The sequence below is a fragment of the Sinocyclocheilus grahami genome, unplaced genomic scaffold (genome assembly GCF_001515645.1).
Source record: "Sinocyclocheilus grahami isolate Dianchi unplaced genomic scaffold, SAMN03320097.WGS_v1.1 scaffold659.1, whole genome shotgun sequence".
NCBI classification, from domain to species: Eukaryota; Metazoa; Chordata; class Actinopteri; order Cypriniformes; family Cyprinidae; genus Sinocyclocheilus; species Sinocyclocheilus grahami.
In genome coordinates this window covers 402,986-428,592 of record NW_015505838.1, presented here as the reverse complement: position 1 = coordinate 428,592, position 25,607 = coordinate 402,986, and the positions used below count along the sequence as shown (strand labels likewise).

Genomic DNA, 25,607 nt, shown 5'->3' with positions numbered 1-25,607 from the left:
ACTGTGGAAACTTAGCACTGGACTTCAAGCAACTTGGGCTATGAGCTTCTCCACCGTTCCTCCAGACTCTAGGACCTTGGTTTCCAAATGAAATACAAAACTTGCTCTCATTGGACCACTGGGCAACAGTCTAGTTCTTCTCCTTAGCCCAGGTAAGACGCCTCTGACGTTGTCTGTGGTTCAGGAGTGGCTTAACAAGAGGAATACGACAACTGTAGCCAAATTCCTTGACACGTCTGTGTGTGGTGGCTCTTGATGCCTTGACCCCAGCCTCAGTCCATTCCTTTTGAAGTTCACTCAAATTCTTGAATCTATTTTGCTTGACAATCCTCATAAGGCTGCGGTTCTCTCGTTTTCTTCCACACTTTTTCCTTCCACTCAACTTTCTGTTAACATGCTTGGATACAGCTCTCTGTGAACAGCCAGCTTCTTTGGCAATGAATGTTTGTGGCTTACCCTCCTTGTGAAGGGTGTCAATGATTGTCTTCTGGACAACTGTCAGATCAGCAGTCTTCCCCATGATTGTGTAGCCTAGTGAACCAAACTGAGAGACCATTTTGAAGGCTCAGGAAAACTTTGCAGGTGTTTTGAGTTGATTAGCTGATTGGCATGTCACCATATTCTAATTTGTTGAGATAGTGAATTGGTGGGTTTTTGTTAAATGTGAGCCAAAATCATCACAATTAAAAGAACCAAAGACTTAAACTACTTCAGTCTGTGTGCATTTAATTTATTTAATACACGAGTTTCACAATTTGAGTTGAATTACTGAAATATATGAACTTTTCCACGACATTCTAATTTATTGAGATGCACCTGTATGAATAATGAAATATGAAGTTGAAAAAGTTAGACACAGATATATCAACAGACACTCACCTTTGAGATACATGATCCCAATGGGAAGAGCTTTTTCTGGTTCTGGGCTCAGGAGGTAATACTTTACTGCTTGAAAGATTTCTCCCTCTGCATGTGCACTTTCAGCAAGTTCTTTACATTCCTCTAAAGTCGGTAGACCACACTGAAAAAAATTAAGAGTATTATTATAAATAATTATACTTAAATGAATGTCTGCCTTTGCAGAAAACATTCACCATTTTCACTTGAAATAATAAACACTATACATTCTTGTTTGGTTCTTTACACTCAATGCGTGAATGATTTTTATTTGGTTAAGGTTGAGCATTGGGATGTATAAATGAAGTAGTTACCTTTTCGTGCAGGTCGTTGATTTCAGCAGAGCTGCCAGGGTAGAAGGCACACAGTTTGGCTAACAAGGTCTCATTATCAGGGATCATTTGGAGTAATCTGGCAGCAAGATCCCTGGGGAGTAGAAGACCCAATTCAGCATGAGTAAAGTACAGGGGAAAAGTGGACAAACGTCTCAAGGTTACATATGTAACCCTAGTTCCCAGAGGGAACGAGACGCTGCGTCGAACGCTTTGGGAACGTCTTCAGCGTGACCATGCTCTGAATCGTGTGTGTAATCAGACCAATGAATGGGTGCGACGTCACGGATGGGGTGACGTGTGACCAGGAAGCTATAAAAGCATGTGAGATGGAGACAGCGGCAGCTTCTGGAGAATGAGGGAAGCGCTCGCAGGGACGCCGGAAGTATGGCAGGAGACACAGCGTCTCGTTCCCCCAGGGAACTAGGGTTACATACGTAACCTTGAGACATTCCCCTTCAGGAACTCGAGCTGCGTCTAACGCTTTGGGAACGAGATGCCCACGCCGCCAGACTTTCAAGTCCCTACATAGTGTGTATGACTTCAGCACAACTATGGCAAGAGGACGGAGGAACCAGGAGCGGTACGAATGTCGAGGTCGTAGAACCTGACGAAGGTGAGCGGTGTAGACCAGTGTTACATATATCCTGCATAGCCACACCCGACAGGAAGGCCTTAGAGGCTGCCACACTTCGGGTGGAGTGAGCCTTGACCCCTAAGGGTGAGGGAAGGCCAGAGAACTCATATGACATAGTAATGGTATCAACAATCCACCTACTGGGGGTCTGCTTAGTGGCAGGCAGACCCCTCTTGGAAGGACCATAACAAACAAATAATTGGTCAGACTTCCTCCACATGGCAGCTCTGTGGACATATGTATCCAGTACTCACAGTGCTGGTCAGGCTCCCTAAAGGGGGGAGGATAGAAAGACTGAAGTACGACGGGCCGTGGTACTGAGGAGGGCATTTTAGGGACGTACCCCAGCCTGGGGTAAAGAAAAGCTTTGGCCTAGCCGGGTGCATAGTCTAGGAAAGAGGGCGCCACTGACAAGGCCTGCACATCTCTGACTCTCTTCAGTGAAGTGATGGCTAGCAAGAAGACAGTCTTAAGTGTCAGAACTCGATCTGAAACCTCCTCAATAGGTTCGAACGGAGGTTTACAGAGAGCCTCCAGGACCAAGGCCAGGTCCCATGGTGGAACATGAGGTCGTACGGGAGGCCTCAACCTCCACGTAACGCAGAGGAAACGTGCAACCAGGGGGTGTCTTCCCACAGACTGACCACCGAGAGGGGCGTGGTAAGCAGTTATAGCCACAACGTACACATTCAGGGTGGAGTGGGTCAACCCTGCAGAGAATCTAGCCTGCAAGAACTCTAGCACTGAACCGACCGGGCAGTTAACTGGATCAAGCTGGCGATCTCTACACCAGGAAGCAAAGAGTTTCCACTTCAGGGCATACAGTTTCCTCGTAGAGGGAGCTCTGGATTGGAGGATGGTGTCAACAACCTCAGTTGAGAGACCAGAAGCTACGAGTTGTGCCCCCTCAGAGGCCACACCCCCAGCTTCCACAGCTCCGGGCGGGGATGAAATATGGTACCCCCCGCCTGTGAGAGGAGATCCCTCCTGACGGGAATCTCCCATGGAGAGCCATCGAGAAGGGAAATCAGGTCCAAGAACCATACTCGGCCTGGCCAGAATGGGGCTACTAGTAGCAGACGGACCCCATCCGGGCGCACTCTCTCCAGAACTCCCGGGAGCAGAATGATCAGGAGAAAAGCATACAGACGAAGCCTCGGCCAAGTCTGTACCATGGCATCTGTGCCCCAGTGGAGCTGGACGAGTCAGAGAGTACTCCTGAGTCACAAAGAGGTCCACCTGAGCCTGGCCAAAGACTCTCCATATCTGCTTCAGCACCTCAGGGTGAAGCATCCATTCCCCGGGCTTCGGCCCCTGCCTCGACAGGATGTCTGCTCCCATATTGAGATGCCAAGGGATGTAAACAGCTCTTAGCAGAGATGTTCACAAGTCTTTACTTGGAGTCTGAGTCAAGTCTGAAGTCTTTAACCTGAAGTCCGAGTCAATTCTGAAGTCTTTGTTGCTGGAGTCTGAGTGAAGTCTCGAGTCTTTTGTCACGAGTCCGAGTCGAGTCTCAAGTCATTTAATGGCTTGCTAAAAAAATTCCATTCAGAATCCTCATGTCCTCATCCTCTCTCGAGTCTTTGGTCACGAGTCCGAGTCGAGTCTCAAGTCATTTAATGGCTTGCTAAAAAAATTCCATTCAGAATCCTCATGTATTGAAATCTTCCTATTTACGAAGCTGTTTTAGGCTATAGACAAAATATATGATCTGCTTCTTCTTCTTCTTTTTTTTTCAAAAGAGGTGTTAAGATGTAAGGTTAATGTACATCCAGCCTTTTACTTATGTTTTAATCCATTACCATTGTTCAAAACAGTTTTTCTGTAATCAAATTCTATAATAAGAGTCCTATCTACCATGACACATAAGGAAATATGTGGCACAGATATTACAAAACCATACAAATAAATTATTTCTTTTTTTATATAAGTCAGGGGTATTCAATTAAAGTTCCAAGAGGTGCGGCCTCTATATTTTTTTTCCAAGCAGAGGTCCGGACAAAAAAATAAATAAATTACATGTATTGAATTTTTGCATTTAGATAGCCTACATGTGAGGCCATGTGACAAAAAATACTGTTTCTGTTCAGGCTTTTCCTCCCGAAATCTATACTATTTTAATATTTTACTTAAAAGCATTATCTACTAAAAATGTCTACAATAATCAAAACGTTCTCATCTTGAGCAGAAAAGAAAGATAACCAGCAGTTTCAAAATTTACGTTCTATCCTAGCCATTTAACAACAATTTTCCAATTATAATTACATGATTCTTTTTAAATGTTCTTAGCCAGATTAATAATGCTAAATGTAGATCAGAAACGTCTTGCCACATCTGGTTTGAATAGGTTAGATAAATAGATAGTAAGAAAAATAACTATATTTTCAGCATTGTTTTTTTCTGCTGTGTTTTAGTGAAAGTAATCTATAATTTTGCTGCTCTCCGTGTTTCTGTTGTTGTTAAAATAACCACGTAATCTGCGCCGGCGCGCGTCCGGAGAGAGAGAGAGAGAAAGCGCATGGAGCTGAAATGGCTTGAATAAAGCACGTTTGGCTTTAGATAGCGCTGAAACATATTTACTATAAACGACCCGAGTGCTTGTTATGTGATCCGCTCCGCTGTTTTGACGTGCTGCTCACAAAATGGTGCTGCTACGGCTCGCAGTCCGGATGGATGCCGGAGTGCGGATGCGGTCCGCCTTTTGAATATTAGTTATAGAAGGATTAAAACTCGAGTTGCTTTTAAAATAACAGCATCTCCAGGCAGTTGATGTGCCAAGTGAGATGGCGACCGCTCCTCAGACCACAGGCAGGGTGGCCACTCATGACCGCACCCCAACCGGTGAGGGACGCATCTGTCTATAACGTTACGCGATGACAAGGACTCCCAGCACCGGGCCCTGTGACAAGAACCAAGGTTTCCTCCATATGTCCAAGGCACGAAAGCATCGCCGTGTGACCTTGATCATGCAAAGCGGATTTCCCCTCGGGGAAAACCCCTTGGTCTTGCGCCACCACTGTAGGGGTCTCATGTACAGCAGGCCAAAAGCTATCATGTTGGACTTTTCTTTGCGTTTAGTCTTAACCCCAACTCTTTCATATGGGCGAGAACGACATCTCGATGTCGAACCACCGTCTGCTCTGATTGAGCTAGAATCAACCAATCGTCGATATAATTTAGTATGCGGATGCCTTGGAGTCACAGTGGAGCCTGAGCAGCATCCACACACTTCATGAAAGTGCGGGGTGAGAGTGCAAGGCCGAGCGGAAGAACCCGATATTGGTAAGCTTCGCCCCCGAAAGCAAACCTCAGGAACTTCCTGTGTTGAGGAAGGATGGAGACATGGAAATATGCATTTTTTAGATCTATCGTGACAAACCAGTCCTCGGACCTGATCTGAGACACGACCTGTTTGATAGTGAGCATCCTGAACTTCAGTCGCATGACTGAGCGATTCAACTAACGCAGTTCTAAAATTGGACGCAACACCCCATCCTTCTCCGACAGAAAGGTGTTTTCGTGTTTTTTGTCTTGTGAGTCGCAGTGTTTTTGTACTGGTCCAGCTGGGGCTCAACACTTCGCTGTGCAACTGGCTGTTGGACTTTCTGACTGGAAGACCTCAGGCAGTACGGGTCGGCAGCAACACATCCAGCACCATCACACTGAACACTGGGGCCCCCCAAGGATGTGTGCTGAGCCCCCTCCTCTTCACTCTGCTGACCCACGACTGCACACCGTCACACAACTCCAACCTCCTTATCAAGTTTGCTGATACGACTGTAGTGGGTCTCATTAGCAACAGAGATGAGACAAACTACAGGAGCGAGGTGAGCCGCCTGGCCGGGTGGTGCAGTGACAACAATCTCTCTCTGAATGTGAAGAAGACGAAGGAGATTTTTGTTAACTTCAGGAGAGTGCGCACTCTGCATGCTCCTCTGACCGTCAATGGTGTGACTGTGGAGAGGGTGAGCAGCACCAAGTTCCTGGGTGTTATATATATATATATATATATATACAGTATATACATAATTTACTGTTCAAATGGTTGAGGTCAGTAAGATTTTATTTTATTTTGTTTAGCCAGTAGGCTTTAAATTGATTAAAGGTAAGAGGAAATTCTACTTTAAAAAAAATGCTGTTTTTCTGACAGCAACACAACTGCTTTCAACATTGATAATAATAATAAATGTTTCTTGAGCAGCAAATCAGCATATTAGAATGATTTCTGAAGGATCATGTGACACTGAAGTCTAATGGCTGCTGAAAATTCAGTTTTTCCATTACAGGAACAAGTTACATTTTAAAATATATTAAAATAGAAATTATCTTAAATTGATGTAATGAATAGGCTTCATCATGTTCTCTAATTATTTAATTGTCTTAACATTGACATGACAATATTAGAAGTTGTCTGATTTTAAATATTGCTACAGGTGAGCTTACTTCTGCGTTGTCTACAGCTAGATGGCAGCAAGCAGCCAAAACAGCATGGCCATCTTGGAAATACCACTCGGCCAGGTCTTTACACACTCTGTGCAACATCCTGGACAAAGAAGGGGAGAGGGTGTGAGAAAATAAGAGGTGAAATACTTGATTTACGGCTTAAATTATGTATAACTTACCCACAGTATTTCTCTATGCTATCATTGTCTGAGTTTGTTGATGTGATCTGAGGACCATGGATATTGCCCTCACAAGCACCCTAATAGAACAAAGCACATTCTCATTTATAATATAGCCTCATTTGTTATGACACTGAGCACAGAGGTTCACAGTCTTACAACAACTCTTAAAAAGAAAGCAGCTCTCTGTACCTGAGCCACCAGCACAGCTTCTTTCAGCTGACCTCTAGAAGTGAAGAAATTCACCAACTTTTTCACTTCACCAGTGGCGATGCAGTACGGGATGACATCATCATTGCCTTCTTGCATAAGCTGGTCTGCTCTTCTGCATTAAGCAGTTAATGAATGGTAATTCACTCACAACTGATTTAAAAATAGAATGGAGTATATGGGATACCTTTGCATGAGCTTTTTCCAGTATTTCATGGAGACACCAGGGGCCACAGAAAGAGCCTTCTCCCACTAAACATATAAAACAAAACATCATAAATATCCAAAATTATCAGAAAATTAGTTCTGAAAGAAAAGTGATAACCACACATATGAGAAAACTGGGTCAGTAAGAATAAATAAGTAAATAATTTTATTCAGCAAGGGTGCATTAAATTGATCAAAATGACAGTAAAGACACCTTTAATCTTACAAAAGATTTCTATATCAAATAAATGCTGTTCTTTTGAACTTTTTTATTTATAAAAAAATCCTTTAAAAAACTTATCACAATTTACACAAAAATATGAAGCGGCACAACTGTTTACAACACTGATATTAATAAGAAAATCTTTTTAACAAGAAATCAGCATAGTAGAATGATTTCTGAAGGTTAATCGACACCTTTAATCTTACAAAAGATTTCTATATCAAATAAATGCTGTTCTTTTGAACTTTTTTATTTATAAAAAAATCCTTTAAAAAAACTTATCACAATTTACACAAAAATATGAAGCGGCACAACTGTTTACAACACTGATATTAATAAGAAAATCTTTTTAACAAGAAATCAGCATAGTAGAATGATTTCTGAAGGTTAATGTGACACTGAAAACGGGAGTAATGGCTGCTGAAAATTCAGCTATGTCCCATTTGATCTGTGCTTGAGTTTGTTTTGAGTTGGTTTTTGCATATTTCTAGGTGCTGTTTCCTGTGTTTGATTTTGTTTCCTTGTTAATTCAGTGTATGATTGATTTCATGTACATGTGTCTCCTTTCATTGATTAGTTTGTTTTTGTGTATATATATAGCCCTGTGTTTGTTCGGTTCATGGTCTAATCTTGTCTGTGCATACCAGTTGTTCTGTTTGTGTCTTCTGAAGGTTTTGTAGCTTTTAGTTTGCATTTAATAATATAACTGCTGTGTATAGATCCTGCTCTTCTCATCCTTGCTGCAACCAATCATGACAAGATAGAGAGGGTTGTGTGTTCAAGTCTCATGTCCAGCAGGAATTGTCGGTGGGGGGAGTGAATAACCAGCGCTCTCTTCCACCCTCAATACCACAACTGAGGTGAGACCCTTGAGCAAGGTACCGAACCCCCAGCTGCTCCCCGGGCGCTGCAGCATTGGCTGCCCTCTGCTCCGGGTGTGTGTTCACTGTGTGTGTGTGTGTTCACTGCTGTGTGTGTGCACTTGGATGGGTTAAATGCAGAGCACAAATTTTGAGTATGGGTCACTATACTTGGTCACACGTCACTTCACTCACTTTATTTACAATATTACTCTTTTTACTGTATTTGTAATCAAATAAATGCAGCCTTGAGAGAGACAGCCTTGAAAGAGAGACATTTTTTCAAAAACATAAAAAAATCTTACTGACCCCAAACATTTGAATGGTAGCGCATGAATATCAATTTATTAGGGCCGTCAATGGTTACTTTAGCATTATTAATGAAATAAAACAATAAACACAATTAATCAACAATTAAACCCTGACCCATCAGCAACTATTGATATGTAATTAAATAGATTACTTAAGCAGCATATTGATGTAATGAATTTATTAAAAAAAACTTTACATGTCTTTTCAGTCTTTACCTCTCCTAGTTCCACCATAAGCTCACAGTATCTCTGGATTTGACCAAGTCTGATATGGATTTCTGCTGCATTCTTGAGCCTTTCCTCTTTACTAGGCGCTCCAATACCACCCCCAAACTTTGACATCTTTACTATAGTTAGCTCCTGTGCTTCAGACTACAGGAAAGACAGACACAGTCCAAAAACTTAATATAAAATACTAAAGAAGTATTGACAACATACTATTCACCAGAAGCTTGCAGGACTTCATTTTACATTTTAGTTGTGACACTATTAGAACGTTACATCACTATTTATCCACTCACAGTTTTGAAGCGGACCAGATGTTTCATATGCATGATGCCCTGTCCATAGTTCTGTGGAAGAAGACTATCATCCTGTCCGTTGATTACAGCAACCAGATCCCAAAGGTTATGACTCCCACCTGGTGGCTAAAAATAGAGAACAAATAGCCTATTATTTAGATTCCTAAATAAAGTCCTGTAAAAGTTCTGTGCTGAGATTCACTCACTGAGAAACACTCAGAGAACCATCTGAGCTTCTTCATGCGGACGTCACTAGAGAGTTTATCCAGCTCCTGTTTGATATCTTTGGACATTTTTCCACATAGGAGGGGAGGAGCTCCAGGCACCATGGCACGATCTACACTCAATAGATAAATGTTTTAATGTCTTTATAAAACCAACACATACAGACAGTATATAATGTGTGAATGTGTTTTAACCTGTGTTGCCAATGATGTCATCCCAGCTGTGGTCAGTAAGGATGTTGACCACTAAGGGAGCAATTAGAGGAGTGAGTGACCAAAGTCTGACCGTAGAGTCTCTGGAGCAGGAAGCCATGGTGAACGGACGGCTGGGGTGACATGTCAGACCTGGGGGATTTTATACGGTTGACAAGGCTGCATAAATAACATATTATTACATTGGAATGACACAAAATGATGTATGAGTGTTCCTATTACTGTATGCATAATTCTACAAAAAGACAGTCCTTGGATAAAAATAAGTGTTCCTGTTACATATTTAGGTCTCTTAACTATTTAATGTTCTGCCTTTCCTGCCTCCATTAATATAACTTGAATCAGTCAACTGTGTCTAGCTATCACAGTGTACCCAGTTTTTGAACACTTCAAAAGAAAATAGTCTATGTGTCAAATTCATCCACAATGTATAAAATCATAATTTTGTCTGCAGCATATACATTTAATTCCCTACCATAGACATCAGCTCCATGGTCATATACAGTGTCTAGACAGGTGCCGTCTCTGGTGTCCCAGACACGGATGGTGTAGTCCCAGCTCCCAGAGGTCAAAAGGTACGGAATCTCTGTATTCCACATGAGACCCCGTACTGGAGCGGTATGGCCACTCAGCACGTTAATGCAGGCATCTTGGGTATAATCCCAGATACGGACAGTCCTAGTTGACATGCACACAGAAATGCATACAAGTTAAAGGTGCTTTAAGTGGTCTTTTGGTTTATGTTGTTTTGAACACTGACGGGGATGTGAATGTAACATCACACATAAATTCACAGTGACATAGTGGAATTCCCCTTTTCACAGTCAGCCATGATTAATTTATTCCAAGTTTTTAATAGCAGGATGATATAAATAGGACGATTTGCATGGCAGCTCATTGCAGGCTTTATAGGCTAATTATATGGGTACCATTTATTGCACAAATAGTGAAATACCAGGTTTCATTAGCATTAAAATGTACAGAGAATAAAGTGCATCAGGAAAAAGAAAATATTTTCTTTTCTTTTTTTTCAAATTTCAGCAAAAACTGTAAATCAAAGCTATTTTATTTAACAATCAAATTTGATGAATGATTCATTTAGTTATACTATTTTTATTTTTTATTATATTTAATTATACAATTATTTTAGAACATGTTTTTCTAATTAAGTACGCAAAAATGTCTATGAAGATAAATACAAATAACATTTGAGAATTATAATTTTTAATGCTATTGAATCCATGTACACCACTGTTTTTTTTAAAGAATCCTCTAATCCTCACCAAGGCTGCATTCATTTGAACAAAAATATAGTAAAAACAGTAATATTGTGAAATATTTTACGATTAAATAACAATTATTGTCTATTTTTAATACATTATTTAAAATGTAAATTATTCGTGTGATGTCAAAGCTGAATTTTCAGCAGGTATTACCCCATTCGTCATTGTAACATGATCCTTAAGAAATCATTGTAATATTCTGATTTGCTGCTCAAGAAACATTTACTATTATACTCACTGTTGAAAATGGTTGTGCTTAATATTTTTGTGGAAAATGTCAAAAGAACAGAATTTATTTAAAAAAAAGATTTCTGTAACTATGTAAAAGTGTTTACTGTCACTTTTAATCAATTTAATATGTCCTTGCTGAATAAAAGTATTAGTTTATTTAAAAAAATATAAAGAGTGTAAATGAAGATTTTGATGGAATTATTACCCATCATCTGAGCCGCTGCACAGTATGCCCTCTCTGAGAGGTGACCAACGCACATGGAATACTTTGGCCGTGTGACCTGTAAAGACTTTTAGTGGCTGGTCTGAACTGGTGGCCAAATAATAGACTCGAACATTCTTGTCTTCACAGCCAGTGGCAATCATATCTCTGTGTGAGTGCGAGAGAGAGCGAGAGAGAGTGAGAGAAAGACTGACACACAATGTATTATAATTGTGATCACAAGAGAAAATAACACTGGTAAAAAAATTCTGACATCTGTTTTTGAAACTGGTTAATATACATACTTGTTATTTTGACTCCAATCACAGCCAAATACTGCTGCTGGATGATTGTATTTGTGCAACACTTTGCCATCAAGGGTTCGAATTATACTGAAAGAAAAAAGACAATTCGGAATGTCATGTCTATGAGGATAATATGGCTTCATAACACGGATGATAACCACCAGAGGGCACTCCCTCCCACACCTCTGTCACTCAGTCTTGGACTTCATTTTCCATAATCCTTTGCCCGGACTCCTCAGCACTCATTCTTTGCAACTGTTAACCCTAGTTAACCCTATCTGCTCACTCTATATAAGCCTGGTTCAGCCTTGCTAGTGTCAACTGCATTTCTAAGCCTGGTTTCCTGTGTCGTCTATGTCTTGGTTCCTGGTCTTGTTACTCTGCCTGATTTTGGGTTACCCTTTAGCCTGTGATTTTGCCCTGTTGTTATTGTCTGGACTGATTGCTTGTGTGTATGATCTTGTGCCTGTTTCTGGACCTTGATTGTGGATTACCCCTTCATTAATTATACTTCGTTTGGAACCTCTATCTTCGTGTCACTGTGCAGTTCATGACAGATGGACTAAGCAGAAACTTGAGAATACTTTTCAAAATTGAAACAGGCTTACCAAAATCCATCACCACTGCATGTGGCTATTCTTTTGGAATCTTTATGGCTCCAGGCAACGCAAAAAATACCATTCTTCCCATGCTGCAACACAATTGCAGTCAAAATAAAGACCCATGCTAATTGTGAATATTGTGCAATTAAAATAACAATAGAAATGTAAATTAAAAATCATAATTTAAAGTTATTCATTCTAAATAATTAACTGTTAGAACTCTGTATAAACCAGAGTTCAATAAAAAAACAAGAACTAAAATTTTGTTCAATCCTTGCCTCATTAAATCTTGTGATTATTTTTCCTTTTTTTACATCCCAAATGAAGGCACCGTTCCTTGATGTGGCTCCTGCTATGCAGTTCAAGTCTCCTTCAGGTTACAGTGGAAAAAGAGAAATGAAGAAAAGAGTTTCATGAATAGCCACAAAAACAAAACCTCTCTGAGACTTTAATGATAACAAGGCCTGTGTATTGTTCTTACCAGGGGCCCACGACAGCGAGTAAACCACTCCCTCATTTCCCGGAGATGTGTACACAGCAGTTAAGGTGTTTATATCCCAAACTTTTATAGTCCCATCAAATGAAGCTGTAGCTAGAAGGTTTGGGTCATCTGGCTTGAATTTGCAGTCAAAGATGGTTTCAACATGACCCTGTGACAAAAAGAATGTAATTAAGTCATAAAACCATTCATGCTAGTATTATAATTGTATAATCATTATGATTGCATTCCTGATTTCAATGTTATTATTGTTAGTTAAAACAAAACTCTTAAAAAAGTTGTGTTTATTAATTGACATAAAACTGAAATAAAATATAAATATTAGATGAAAAGCTTATAGAATTTTATGAAATGAAAATGAGAAATATTGCCTTGCCTTGGCAACTAACTGAAACAAAATAAATTTAAGTAGTAAAATTACTAAAACTAGAATACAAATAAATGAAAGCTAAATAGAAATGTAAAAACACAAATTAATAAAGATTATAAAAGCACAAAATTACAATATGTGCTTTTTCAATATGTAATATAAGTCTCTGGTGTCCCCAGAATGTGTCTGTGAAGTTTCAGCTCAAAATACTCAACAGATTATTTATTATATAATTTTGAAAATGCCTATTTTGAGTGGAAGTAGAAACATGCTAATTTTCGTGGCGGTCTCTTTAAATGCAAATGAGCTGCTGCTCCCCGCCCCCTTTTCCAGAATAGAGCTGCGCCATTACAGCTCTTGTATCTGCTAAAACATCTGTTTTGGTTCAGATTATCATATTTATCGGGCTGAAATCATGTGTTTTAAACCATATGAGTTTAAACTTCTGATATACGGTTTTCTGAGTGCACACATCCGAAGCTCACGGACAGAAAGCAGCTGTCACAGCATGTGAGTACTAAACTAAGTTCTTATTCACACAGAAGTTTACGTTAAAAACACAAATGAGTTACAAAAACAGTCAGTTATGTCTGTGAATGTAAACAGCTGGGAAAATAAATCGCATGTTTGTTTTAGATCTGTGTGGCAGCAGCAATATACAGTAAATAAATTGATAAATCCACTGCTCTGTTGTCTCCTGTGATGCTGGGACTCTAAACAGTGTTCTGTGCTCGTCTGTGCAGCCAATGACAGAACAGTTAACATGTTTTGCTCAAACTTTTGCCATGGCATTAGAACTAGAACACCGTTATCGCTTGCAAAACACAATAACGGCGCCGTGGGTGTAAACTTTCAGATTAAGGGGCGGTAATATTGTAATGAGATCGCTTTGCCACGTCACCAAGCGAGCGAAATCAGACGCGCTCGTTTTCTCAGACGCTTGCAGAAAAGGGCTTTCTGAAAATAGCCACAAAAAGTTTGCGAAAGTATTCCCAAAGTTACTGGGTCAATCTTTTTCACATTTCCTTGGTTGGTAGATGCACTGGGGACCTGATTATAGCACTTAAAACCTGGAAAAGTCAGATTTTCATGATATGTCACCTTTAAACTAAAATAAAATTAAATAAGGAAATATAAAAAATAAAAGCTAATTGAGAATATTTCTAAAAACTATAATATTATATTATATAGTAGCATATTCAGATTCTGATTCGGTGACAAAATTGAAACTGAATTGAAATACAGTAAAAATATGTGGTAATGTATCTTGAAAATTTGTATCTTGTGTCTTGAAATAACCATAAGTACACATGGTATTAGTGGTATAAACAAAATAATTGAGTTCAGTCTGATTGCTTATTGAAAATGAATGCAGGACCACTTCAGAAAATTAATGCACACCCGAGGTCTGAACATTTTGCTTTGTATTGTGGGCGTATTATCACCTCAGGTGTGCATTCATTTATGATAATTCAGGGGTCAATTATTGTTTACTTAACAATGGGTTGAAAAGGTTTTGTTGCATTTTCTTTGTCAGTAATAACAAACAAGGCAACTTAAAGAGCTGTTTGTCAGAGAAAATAACATGTATACTTGCTGAATTGATCAGGTGACCTTTAAAATCAGCACAAGGACTGAAGGGCACCTCTTCAACAGCAAGATGACTAATATAAAGCATAATTTTAAGCTTTAGGTGCTTGCATCAATGCATTCACTGTATAATTACAATATAACCTAAAAAAATTCCCTGTCTTTTTTAAGTATAGAGTACTTTCATGATATTAAATATAAAAACTATAATAATCATTTTAAGGTTTTTCAATATATGTTAGCCCACAGGTAACAACATGTCACTTTTCCTACCAGATCCCGAAGGAAGTCCCACTTTTTGGTGCCCATATCATATAGTCCAACCCCCCCATCCATGAAACAGCAGACAGCGTGGCCGGGTGGGAGGGAGAAGGCCTGGTTCTGCGAAAGAGTAGGTGGAGGCACAGCCTCGCTAGTGGAGGAGGTGTAGTGATTCTTGGAAGGGGAATTCGAGCTAAAGGCTAAAAGAGAGATGACAACATTGACTATGTTTACTTGTGCACCAATAATCTGCTTACTTCAATTAATTAGAGTAAGGACTAAGAAGTTTACATGACATGAGCAAACCTCTTCACTCCCGTTTACATGCAATTTTCATTATTCTGATTATTTTCTATGAGGTGTGGTTATTTTTACTGCCAATTGTTGTGCTGACAGTTCAGCGTTTTTGAGGGAAAACTTTAGAAACTCTGACACAGAGTTCATTCATGGAGTTGTGTGAACAGCACACATCATCTGTGTACGTCTGACACACTTTTGTTCAGAGTGAAAACGAAGCGTGTTAAGGTGTTTACATGGCAGTTTATTGTGATTAAAATTGGCATACGCCACAAATTTTATGGCATTGCACAGAGGCAGCAGCACTGGGGAAACTAAAGGTTGTGATGCAGGATAGAGATTCAGAGTCCAGCAGTCTGATGCCATTGTGCATGTTGGCCACCAGCAGGTAGTCTGTGCTGAGAGGGTCCCACTCTAGAGCTGTGATGGGGTCCTCTTCATCTGTGCCTTCTAATGACTCGGGACGCAGTACATGCTTCTGATTCTTTGAGCCTAAAGTAATATAATTAAAAGAACTGCAAGTTATTTTGCATGTTAGTCTTGTGCACATTGCAGTATGTTGATGTCACGTTAGATTTTAGTATTTTGTAATAAACAGATTCAGCCAAAAATGAAAATTAAGTCCATTTAATCATCCTCATGTTAGTCCAAACCTGTATGACTTTCTTTCTTCCTCTGTGGCAGCCTCCGAAATTGCATAGTAGATACAACATTCGGTTTAAAACTTACTTTGTGACCACAAAAAAAGTATGTTCTATATAGAATTAATGTAAACCTATATTCGCCATGCTTTCACTGTCATGTGACCTATGGCGTGTCGCTTCTCTGCCATTCACAAGTCCTCTGTCGTGGCCTCATGGGATAGTAAAGTGTTCATTGGATGCACACTTTTAAATCTCTATGAATTCTGAACATACCATTCACCTCATATACTATTTTTAATCCACTACCGTTTATAGTATTGAAGTAGGCATGTTCAGATACAAGGTCAGTGTTTGGTGAAAATTGTTTGGCTAACATTCTTCAAAATATCTTTGTTTGTGTTCCGCGGAAGAAAGAAATGGATAAAGGTTTGAAATGACATGTTTTTTGTATAAAAAAACAAACATGAACCAACATCAGAAGTCATGTTACCTGGTTGAAAAATGGACAAACTGCCATCAGTGTGTCCAAATACCACTTTTCCCTTCTTCAGTGGATGCCAGCGGAACAGGCAGATATCTGAGAGGAAACTGTGAGCCTCCTTGTGCACTGTGACTCCTAGGTCTGGCCCAGAGATGGTCCATATATACAGAGGACCCCGGTGGGATACAAACGCAATGCTATCACCTGCATTCCAGCACCAGCTTAGAGAAGCTGGGATACCTGAAAAACACCCGTTTAGGCAAGTACAAGAACTCACATGAATTAATCGCAAACAGAAACAGGCATTTTGAGTGATGTCTTGGAGGACACATGCTGTCAGGTGGAATATGAGTCCTGAGGTGGTGTGTATTTCTTTGGATACTAATTAAAGTGTGTTGGAACCGGTACCTTTGGTGTTGTCAAGCCGTGTAACCGCCTTTTGCTCAGCTACATTCCAGATGATGAGCAGGTTATCAGCGCTAGCACTGGCAAACACCTCAGGGTTGAGTGGACACCACGATATAGCTGTGATTGTCTTTTTGTGTTCAGACATGATTGCTTGCAGCTTAAATTCATTATATCTGTGATCAAGCTAGAAAGACAGACTTCAATCAGTGCCATTTAAAAAAAATAATAATAATTCAAGCCTGAATTCAAAATGTAAGTCACATTTGTAGGATGTTACAGGGTTCACCAGAAAAATTCAAATTCAAATAAGAATATTTTTAATTAAACCTGAGAGATTTCTGTCCCGCCATTAAAAATCCATTCCACCAAAACTTCAAAATGTTAATAAAGGCATTGTAAAAGTCATTCATATGAATAGATCAAACCGCGCTGGTTCTCGCGTGTCAAGCAAACACGTTTGAGCTTCCATATACCATATTAGATGCGCTCTATGTATATGCATTGATCAATGTTTAGACTCTTATTAAAACTCTCAGGTTGCATTAAAAATAGCTTTTTGTGTTTTGAAGATGAGCAAAAGTCTTATGGGTTTGGAACGACATGAGGGTGAGTAAATGATGACAGAATTTTTGGGTGAAGAAAGAGTCATTTTCTTCATTGACAGACTATGGTTTACCTCAGTTCACAGTCAATAGTTTGCACTTACTTGGTACACATATATGGCAAGCGTGGCACAATACGCAAACCTGTCCCCACTGGCAGCACACACGTCTTTGTTCCAGGGCTGGCATCCAGCGGCCAACAGGCCAACCTGCTTCACCTGAGACATCTTTACCTGGGCGAAGAGATGCCAGTAACACCACTGAGGATCTGCAACATGTCCATTGATCTCAGCAATCATATAAAAAACACAGGTGTGGGGTTGTGAAAACAGACATAAAAGTTAGTGAGTCCAAAATAGTTGATTCTGAATAACTCTAGATTCAGAGTCGAATAGACCCTCATTGCTGACTCTCTTGCTCTGTCCGATATCACTCACTTGTTCACTCATTCTCTAATCCCTATATAGTGCATGACAGTTGAGTGCACTAGGCTATATCAGCAAAGAGTAAACAAAAGACGTAATAGAGACCTGGAGCTGTAGCAACAACATTCTCACAAAGTTTTATCCTATTTTGCACTGTAATTATACATACCTCTGTGCCAGCTTTGTAGTTTCACTGATGTTATATTAAAGGAATAAATATTAATTTGGGCATTTTAACGCAATCACCTAATTCAGCAAAGAATACATCATGTTCAAATAACTCAATCTTCTAGTGATGAATGCCAGACTTCTCCAATCATTTAGTCCTTCAACTACAACCAATCGACTAAAACCTTTATCCAATGAACAACCAATGGATAGAACCTAAAAAAAATTCCTGTTTGGATAATCCATTTCACTCGGCTGTATGTCACAATACGGAAGAAATGATCTGTTGCTTCAACTATCATTACACAGCGACTTTAACATACATCTAAATAACATTAATCTGACTGTAATATTTAAATAGCAGCTTACAATGAGATAAACATTAAGACTGAAAAACAAAACAAAACCATATGTAACTGAGTGAAATCTTTAGACCTAATAATACCAGACCTCACTCAGTTGCTTCTAAGCTCCATTTGGGCCCATTCGTGTTAAGTAAAAACAGTTCAACTTTCAAATACATGTCTCAAGACACCCGCATTCTGTTCCATTCCTGTCCCATTGAGCTGAGGCAGCTCCTACCTTTGGTTTATTGTGATATCTGCTGAACCAGCACAGGCTTTCCATGTCTGCTATCCTCTCGCCTTCACAGACGCAAAGCTGAAAAAGGCTCTGCGATTACAAAAAAAAGAGCTGCTTCAATAGTGTCTGCGACTGTTGTCCACTGCACAAGTGCACGTGTATGTAGAAATGGGGGTAGAGGAAGACAGAAAGAGAACATGCTCATTGACTGGTGCAGGCTGCTCATGTGGGAGAGGTGGCTGGAGACGAGAGCGATGGAACAGCACCTGCTGGTAGCCAGGCAACAGCAAGATCCCTTCATTTAAACTCCCTCACTTTCCCCCTCCCCGACATATGCACAACCACGAAACTCAACTCATCTCACCCCTGCACAGCCTTCTTGAAGGTGTTTATTCTTCTTTTTGCTCGTCATGATTAACATGCATATATAAACTGTCCAGCATGACACACATACACACAACACATTCACAAACTCACACAGCCCACACTGCACACACAATTTAAACCATTTTAAAGGGCTTCCATTTAAACCATCTTACAAATGGAAAAAAATGCAAATGCCAAAATGGCCTCCTAAGTGGCTTGTTTACACAGGCAGGACATATGTTGCCTTCATGTGCTATAGGAAATTTCCTGATTCCCAATTCTGAAGCCGTAATTATGAGTCCAAGTGCTTTGCTATCATAAATGTCTAGCTTCCTGTATGTTGTCAAACATACATAAGCCACTCTAGTTTATACTCTTACTGCACTAGATAGGCAGCTTGCTGACAATTCTGGAATCAAATACATGTTATTTACGCTGTGTATAAAACATACAATATGCATATATTGGTTATTTATATATGTAAAATACAAGCCTTCAACGTCAAGACAAGGCAATGTAGCTGTTGTGGTAAAAAATGAATAAAAATACCAGTCACTACAGTAATTGCTCTCCACTCCGCCATGCTTAAAGTTTATAGACTGCCCAAGTTCTCCAAGTTTCCCAGTCATTAATGACTTTAGAGGCCATTCATGTCCAATGTCTAGGAAACTATGATTAATTCAGATAGCTTGTGAAGGCAGCAATAATGAGATGTCTGAGAGACGTGAGATCAAACAGTGGGTGATCTCTGAGAAATGTGTTTGTGTGTTTGTTTATGACTCCGACCTCAGGCCGCCAAATGCCACAGATATCGTGATCAGCAGAAGTTTGGCTCTGTTAGTGATGTCACCCCCTCAACACCTCCTACCCCTTCGGCTGGGCTGCGGGGGAGAGCGTGAGTGAAATGCAGACAGAGCAAAACACACACGGAGGGAGAGCGAGAGATTGGCCAATCATGAAACCGTTTCCTTGGTGATGAAGACTTGAAATCCAAGAGGCGGTTGAGATGAAGTGGCAGGAGCTCTGCTGGAGAGGGCTAGAGTGCCGGCCAGCATCAAACATCCTACACCTGGGTAACACATGCACCGTATCAACGTACATCCTACATTTGCTCCTACACCACATACATAAGCTTGTCGTCTCGGCCCATGAGTCACACATGGCCCATTCATCTACACTGAAAACCACATTACAAGCATTTAAAAAAAAAATTCTAGATGATGTTCTGACATCATATTACACAAAAGTAAAGTCCTTGAGTAAATTGCCAAATGCCCATTTCTTTCCCAGACAATGTATTTCCATACAAATAGCACTGAACTGAGATCTGTAATTACATTTGCATTATTTAGATAGCTGGGTAAGTACCTCTCTTTCATCACGAACATAAGAATACCTACATGCTTATCTTTGTTTACTACTGCCTGAGCACAAATCCAAAAAGATCAGGGCACACGCAAGAACTGGAACTGAACAAACAGCCTACTGCATAAATGAAGCAAACATTGTTTTTTGAATAAAGCACTGGAGCCTATTCTCTGAAGAATTTGCTTTCTATGATATTGGGACAATACTGTGACCACAGAAATCGCATTGCATGCTACAGATAGCCGTTAATTCAATGCAAGACACACACAGATACTTCCATTATCCTACCCTCATATAAATCTATGAATAGACCAGAATGTCCAAGCTATTATTGTGTGATAGTAAAACAAAGAACCCAAAAACCATGTCTGTAGGTTAGAGATTGTCACTATCGCCTCAGCTAAAGACCCATTTGTTAGAATGAAAGCACTTTACTTTGTCCAGAGAAGACAGTCGCTGCTGTATGGTTCAATTTCCATACGGAAATGATATCAAGAGTATTGTATTACATATACATAAACATACATATTTGTATGGGCTATATAAATGCTATGAAATTGTTCCAATGTTTAATAGGTTTCATATATATGTTTAACTTTTGATATATGACAATGTTCTTCATTTTTATGAATACATTTTATAAATGTTACCCTGGACCACAAAACCAGTCATAAGGGTAATTTATTTCGAAATTGAAAGTTAAAGTTCCACAGGAGACAATTGTGATAAAATGTAAAAATAGGGGCAATAGTAATATCGATATGCAAAATTTTGATAAAACAGGATATTTTAAGTAACATTCATGTACATACTAGATAAGTAAATGGCAGCAAATGTTGGCTTAGGGAGGTGGATGAGGTGATGTTGGATTAGGATAATCTTACTCAAAGGGCACATTATCTTGTCTCCTCCTAATATGGGGAAATAAATGTGTGACAATCACCTTTAACAATGTGAAAATTTGAAGTCTCCAAATATATGTCACAGTTTCAAGGATGCTCATTAGATACATAAAACTTTTTTTATTTAAATATTAGTGTATCTTCTAGTTCAAATAGCATTCAGAAGGTTGCAGATTTATGTACTGTAACTAATAAGAGTCCCTGAAATTGTTACATACAGTGGGTACGGAAAGTATTCAGACCCCCTTAAATTTTTCACTCTTTGTTATATTGCAGCCATTTGCTAAAATCATTTAAGTTAATTTTTTTTCCTCATTAATGTACACACAGCACCCCATATTGACAGAAAAACACAGAATTGTTGACATTTTTGCTGATTTATTAAAAAAGAAAAACTGAAATATCACATGGTCCTAAGTATTCAGACCCTTTGCTGTGACACTCATATATTTAACTCAGGTGCTGTCCATTTCTTCTGATCATCCTTGAGATGGTTCTACACCTTCATTTGAGTCCAGCTGTGTTTGATTATACTGATTGGACTTGATTAGGAAAGCCACACACCTGTCTATATAAGACCTTACAGCTCACAGTGCATGTCGGGGCTTTATGGCAGAGTGGCCCGACGGAAGCCTCTCCTCAGTGCAAGACACATGAAAGCCCGCATGGAGTTTGCTAAAAAACACCTGAATAAGATTCTCTGGTCTGATGAGACCAAGATAGAACTTTTTGGCCTTAATTCTAAGCGGTATGTGTGGAGAAAACCAGGCACTGCTCATCACCTGTCCAATACAGTCCCAACAGTGAAGCATGGTGGTGGCAGCACCCTGCTGTGGGGGTGTTTTTCAGCTGCAGGGACAGGACGGCTGGTTGCAATCGAGGGAAAGATGACTGCGGCCAAGTACAGGGATATCCTGGACGAAAACCTTCTCCAGAGTGCTCAGGACCTCAGACTGGGCCTAAGGTTTACCTTCCAACAAGACAATGACCTTAAGCACACAGCTAAAATAATGAAGGAGTGGCTTCACAACAACTCTGTGACTGTTCTTGAATGGCCCATCCAGAGCCCTGACTTAAACCCAATTGAGCATCTCTGGAGAGACCTAAAAATGGCTGTCCACCAACGTTTACCATCCAACCTGACAGAACTGGAGAGGATCTTCAAGGAGGAATGGCAGAGGATCCCCAAATCCAGGTGTGAAAAACTTGTTGCATCTTTCCCAAAAAGACTCATGGCTGTATTAGATCAAAAGGGTGCTTCTACTAAATACTGAGCAAAGGGTCTGAATACCATGTGATATTTCAGTTTTTCTTTTTTAATAAATCTGCAAAAATGTCAACAATTCTGTGTTTTTCTGTCAATATGGGGTGCTGTGTGTACATTAATGAGGAAAAAAATGAACTTAAATGATTTTAGCAAATGGCTGCAATATAACAAAGAGTGAAAAATTTAAAGGGGTCTGAATACTTTCCGTACCCACTGTATATTTGGAAACTTGAGACTTTCACTTTGTTATTGATAATTGCACATTTATTTAAAACTAGCTTTAGGATGTTGGCCGCAATGTTAGATCAGACACAGCAACAAACAGCCGTTTTTTTTTTATTTATTTTTTTTTGCTATTGAGTGTTTTATCAAAAAATAACATCAAAAGGGCCTATAGTCCCAATCATGAAAAGATAGAAGAGAATAGCAGCCATGTCTCTCATTGTCTGCAGCACTAAAACAAAAGCACCAAAGCTTTTCATAAAACAGCACATGCAGCTGAAGCTCATTTCTGACTCACAAATAATTACAAAGAAATGTCAAGTAACACATTGAATTGAATGTACATTTTCTAAATAGAAAAACTGAAATAGCATCTTGTAAAACACTCCAATAATCTTTGTTTTATTTGCAACTTTGAACTTTTTTTTAGAGTATTAACAATGCAAAGTTGCTGTTTCACAGCTGTTCGTCTTATACGTATATCCCAACCATTATTACAATTGATTTACTTTTTAATTTACTGTATTTTTTATTTTTTTGCAAGAATATCAGCCACACAACAGACCCAATAAATAGATATTTTTCCCCAAAACTGAAAGTGTTAACATGTTAACTACAAACACATGACATTTACAGAGATTTTATTCATAAAATAAATATGTACTGTATTGACAGCCCTAACCATTTTAATTTTAAGTCATACTTTCTGTTTTACATGATTTAACAAAGCAAAACTGAACCAATGTCATGCTATTGCAATGAGAAACTTACTACACTGAGCACTGGCACACAATCCCACTCTCTCTACATGGTTCCTAAAGAGGATAAAAAAGATTGACAACGAAAGAAACATTGGGCATTCTGCATATCTAGTCTTTTTCTAGTGATGAGGATCTTCACTCAACATTATACATAGTTTTTTTTTTATACACTCTGAACAACACCATCTTCCCTATTTTCTCTTTATAATCAAATACTCATCACCCTATCCACGTGCACATCTTCAATTACTTAATCAGTAAATCTTTTCCTCTAATCACCTCATAGAGACTAGGATATAAGATTCCCCAGGGACAGTGTACACACTCTCCAGTATCTGACTGTGATTGCATCAAGCCGATCTCCTACAATATAACAAAGAGGGCACACTTTCCCACTTTTAATAAAGTGACTCAACAGAACTACCAATTCAGCGCACACAGCCTATATGCCAAAAACCAAACATAAATAGGCATGCTAACTATTCTAACATGAATCGTGCATGAGGTCTCATAACGTGTTCCACAAGTGAGCCAACGTGTCAAGTGGATGTCTGCGTGGCTGCATGTCCAAATTTCACCTGTCTCAAGAAGCGCTGGCCATTAGTCCTGCTTGTCTATGCGTCTTGGCAAGAGAAAGCTGATTATGTATCTCGTTTCTCACTGTGTCTAATCTGCTCAGATGCTCAAAATCATAATGAAATCTGTGATGAGGCTCTGATATGCATTAGCAGACCACTATCAGCACTAATGGAGCATCTGGTGCATTCCCTCAATGACAGTTCCTCTAGAGTTCTTCCAAATCACCTGCAGAAAAGTTACAACACAAACAGTACAATAAATAATCAGAATACTACTGCCTTTTCAGCTTTGTAACCGCAAAATCTCTGTAAATGTATTTCAACAGGAACCCTCTCAAAAAGGACATGAAACACAATTCTATGTTCTTTACAGTACTATTGTTTTTTCCTCTTGCTTTCTTTCTGTCTTTTTCTTTCACAGCAGCAATTATGGACAATGCTGATCACGGACCGGTCCATATAAGCAGGGTCGGCAAAGTAGTTTTTTAATGAGCAGCACATGTATCCAAACGTCTCGTTATGTGGAAAATAAGCAAATATACTCGAAGTTTGCGTTGAAAACAGAAGTGAAACGTGAGCATAAATGAAGAAGATCGCTTACCTCTCTCTATGTCAGTGGACAGCGACCTGGTGCTGAGATTAGGTGTATCGCTGACGGACAAACACTTGGTTTATGTAGTTTGTTAACGCTGCTTCCGATTCATTGCGACGATTGGTCAAGTCGAGGGATGACGTCACACGTTGTCCCTGTTTTTGAACGCTGATTGGTCACTTGCCTGATCAATCAACGCAAACCATAGACCAAAATCCACGTAATCTTACGTCTGGGAGGTGCTCAGGTGCTTGTGCTTTCTTGTATTTGTAGTCCAAACCGTCGGCCACTTCTCGTTGAAGAAGAAGAAGAAGAAGAAAACAACAACAAAGGAATTGTTGCAGTTTTGTGTAATTTGGCAATCGTTCATTCAAACTGATTGCATGTGGCTAGCATATCCGACTGTGAAGGCTGCGTAAGGGAGAGAATATGATGCATTATTTATCCGCCAGTCTTTTCACACAGAGATTGAGTTTCATTAGCTTCATTATCACCCCTCGCATGTTGCACATGGCAATTATAACACATAACGGTAATAAACTATAACGGATTTGTATAAAGATTATATCTGCTTGTGGTCGCGTATCAAAGGCGTGTCATCGTTATTTACTGTAGATAAGAAATGATTATTCGTTTATGCAATAGTGTAACTATATCACATGGAGAGTGCAACTCCTGTATTGTACCAGCAGAGAGCACTGCTAACCTCACTCATATCATTTTGTGAACCATTGCACTCCATAGAAGGGTGTGTTCAGAGTAAATACTGAAAAAGTAGCAGGTATTGTCGAATAAAAAAGCAAAAGAATGAGACCTTACACCTTAGCAAAGGCTTCCCACGGTCATGGAAAAACCAAAAAATATCACCTGGAAAATTTGTAAAAAATAAATTAATAAAAATAAATAAATAACGAAATCATAGAAATGTCATAGAAATTTCTGTAGTACATATATTCAAGTTATCCTCGAGCTCTATATATTTAATCGACAAGACAAGAGCATGTTGTTACCACGACAAAACGTGAATATGGAACTACACACAGAAAAAAACAAATGAATTAAAAATAAACTTTTATTTTTGTAGTTGGTTCTTGTAGTTGTTTTTGTAGTCCTCGTATATTAATGCACGAATATGTAGCCTATGTGTAGCCTATTTATTTATTAGGTTTTTGTAGGTTTCGCCTTCCATGTAATCAGCAGAAAAATCACATTTTTATATTTTTTTATATTACTATACAATTATAATCTAGCCTATTAGTAATCTAATATAACTAAGAGACAAAGCATAGGCTAATATAATAAACAAAGCAATCTCAGTTATAAAATAGAAAAAAAACAATATAA

General features: G+C 39.2%; 1 protein-coding gene across 1 annotated transcript in view; it reads right to left on the bottom strand.

The window, feature by feature from the left end:
• The window catches only part of LOC107558774 (WD repeat-containing protein 17-like), a 24,673-nt gene extending 7,131 nt beyond the window's left edge, over positions 1 to 17,542 (bottom strand). Inside the window, 23 exon segments of the mRNA XM_016242451.1 lie at positions 880 to 1,021; positions 1,212 to 1,383; positions 2,279 to 2,650; positions 4,737 to 4,765; positions 6,310 to 6,409; positions 6,489 to 6,568; positions 6,681 to 6,813; positions 6,886 to 6,950; positions 8,516 to 8,671; positions 8,821 to 8,946; positions 9,027 to 9,157; positions 9,240 to 9,389; positions 9,733 to 9,935; positions 10,977 to 11,141; positions 11,279 to 11,365; positions 11,887 to 11,969; positions 12,159 to 12,250; positions 12,362 to 12,530; positions 14,613 to 14,906; positions 15,166 to 15,389; positions 16,032 to 16,262; positions 16,431 to 16,614; positions 17,137 to 17,542. Of these exon segments, the coding sequence (XP_016097937.1) occupies positions 880 to 1,021; positions 1,212 to 1,383; positions 2,279 to 2,650; positions 4,737 to 4,765; positions 6,310 to 6,409; positions 6,489 to 6,568; positions 6,681 to 6,813; positions 6,886 to 6,950; positions 8,516 to 8,671; positions 8,821 to 8,946; positions 9,027 to 9,157; positions 9,240 to 9,389; positions 9,733 to 9,935; positions 10,977 to 11,141; positions 11,279 to 11,365; positions 11,887 to 11,969; positions 12,159 to 12,250; positions 12,362 to 12,530; positions 14,613 to 14,906; positions 15,166 to 15,389; positions 16,032 to 16,262; positions 16,431 to 16,614; positions 17,137 to 17,331 (3,583 nt within the window). The 5' untranslated portion in view covers positions 17,332 to 17,542.
• Between the last annotated feature and the right edge of the window lie 8,065 nt (positions 17,543 to 25,607).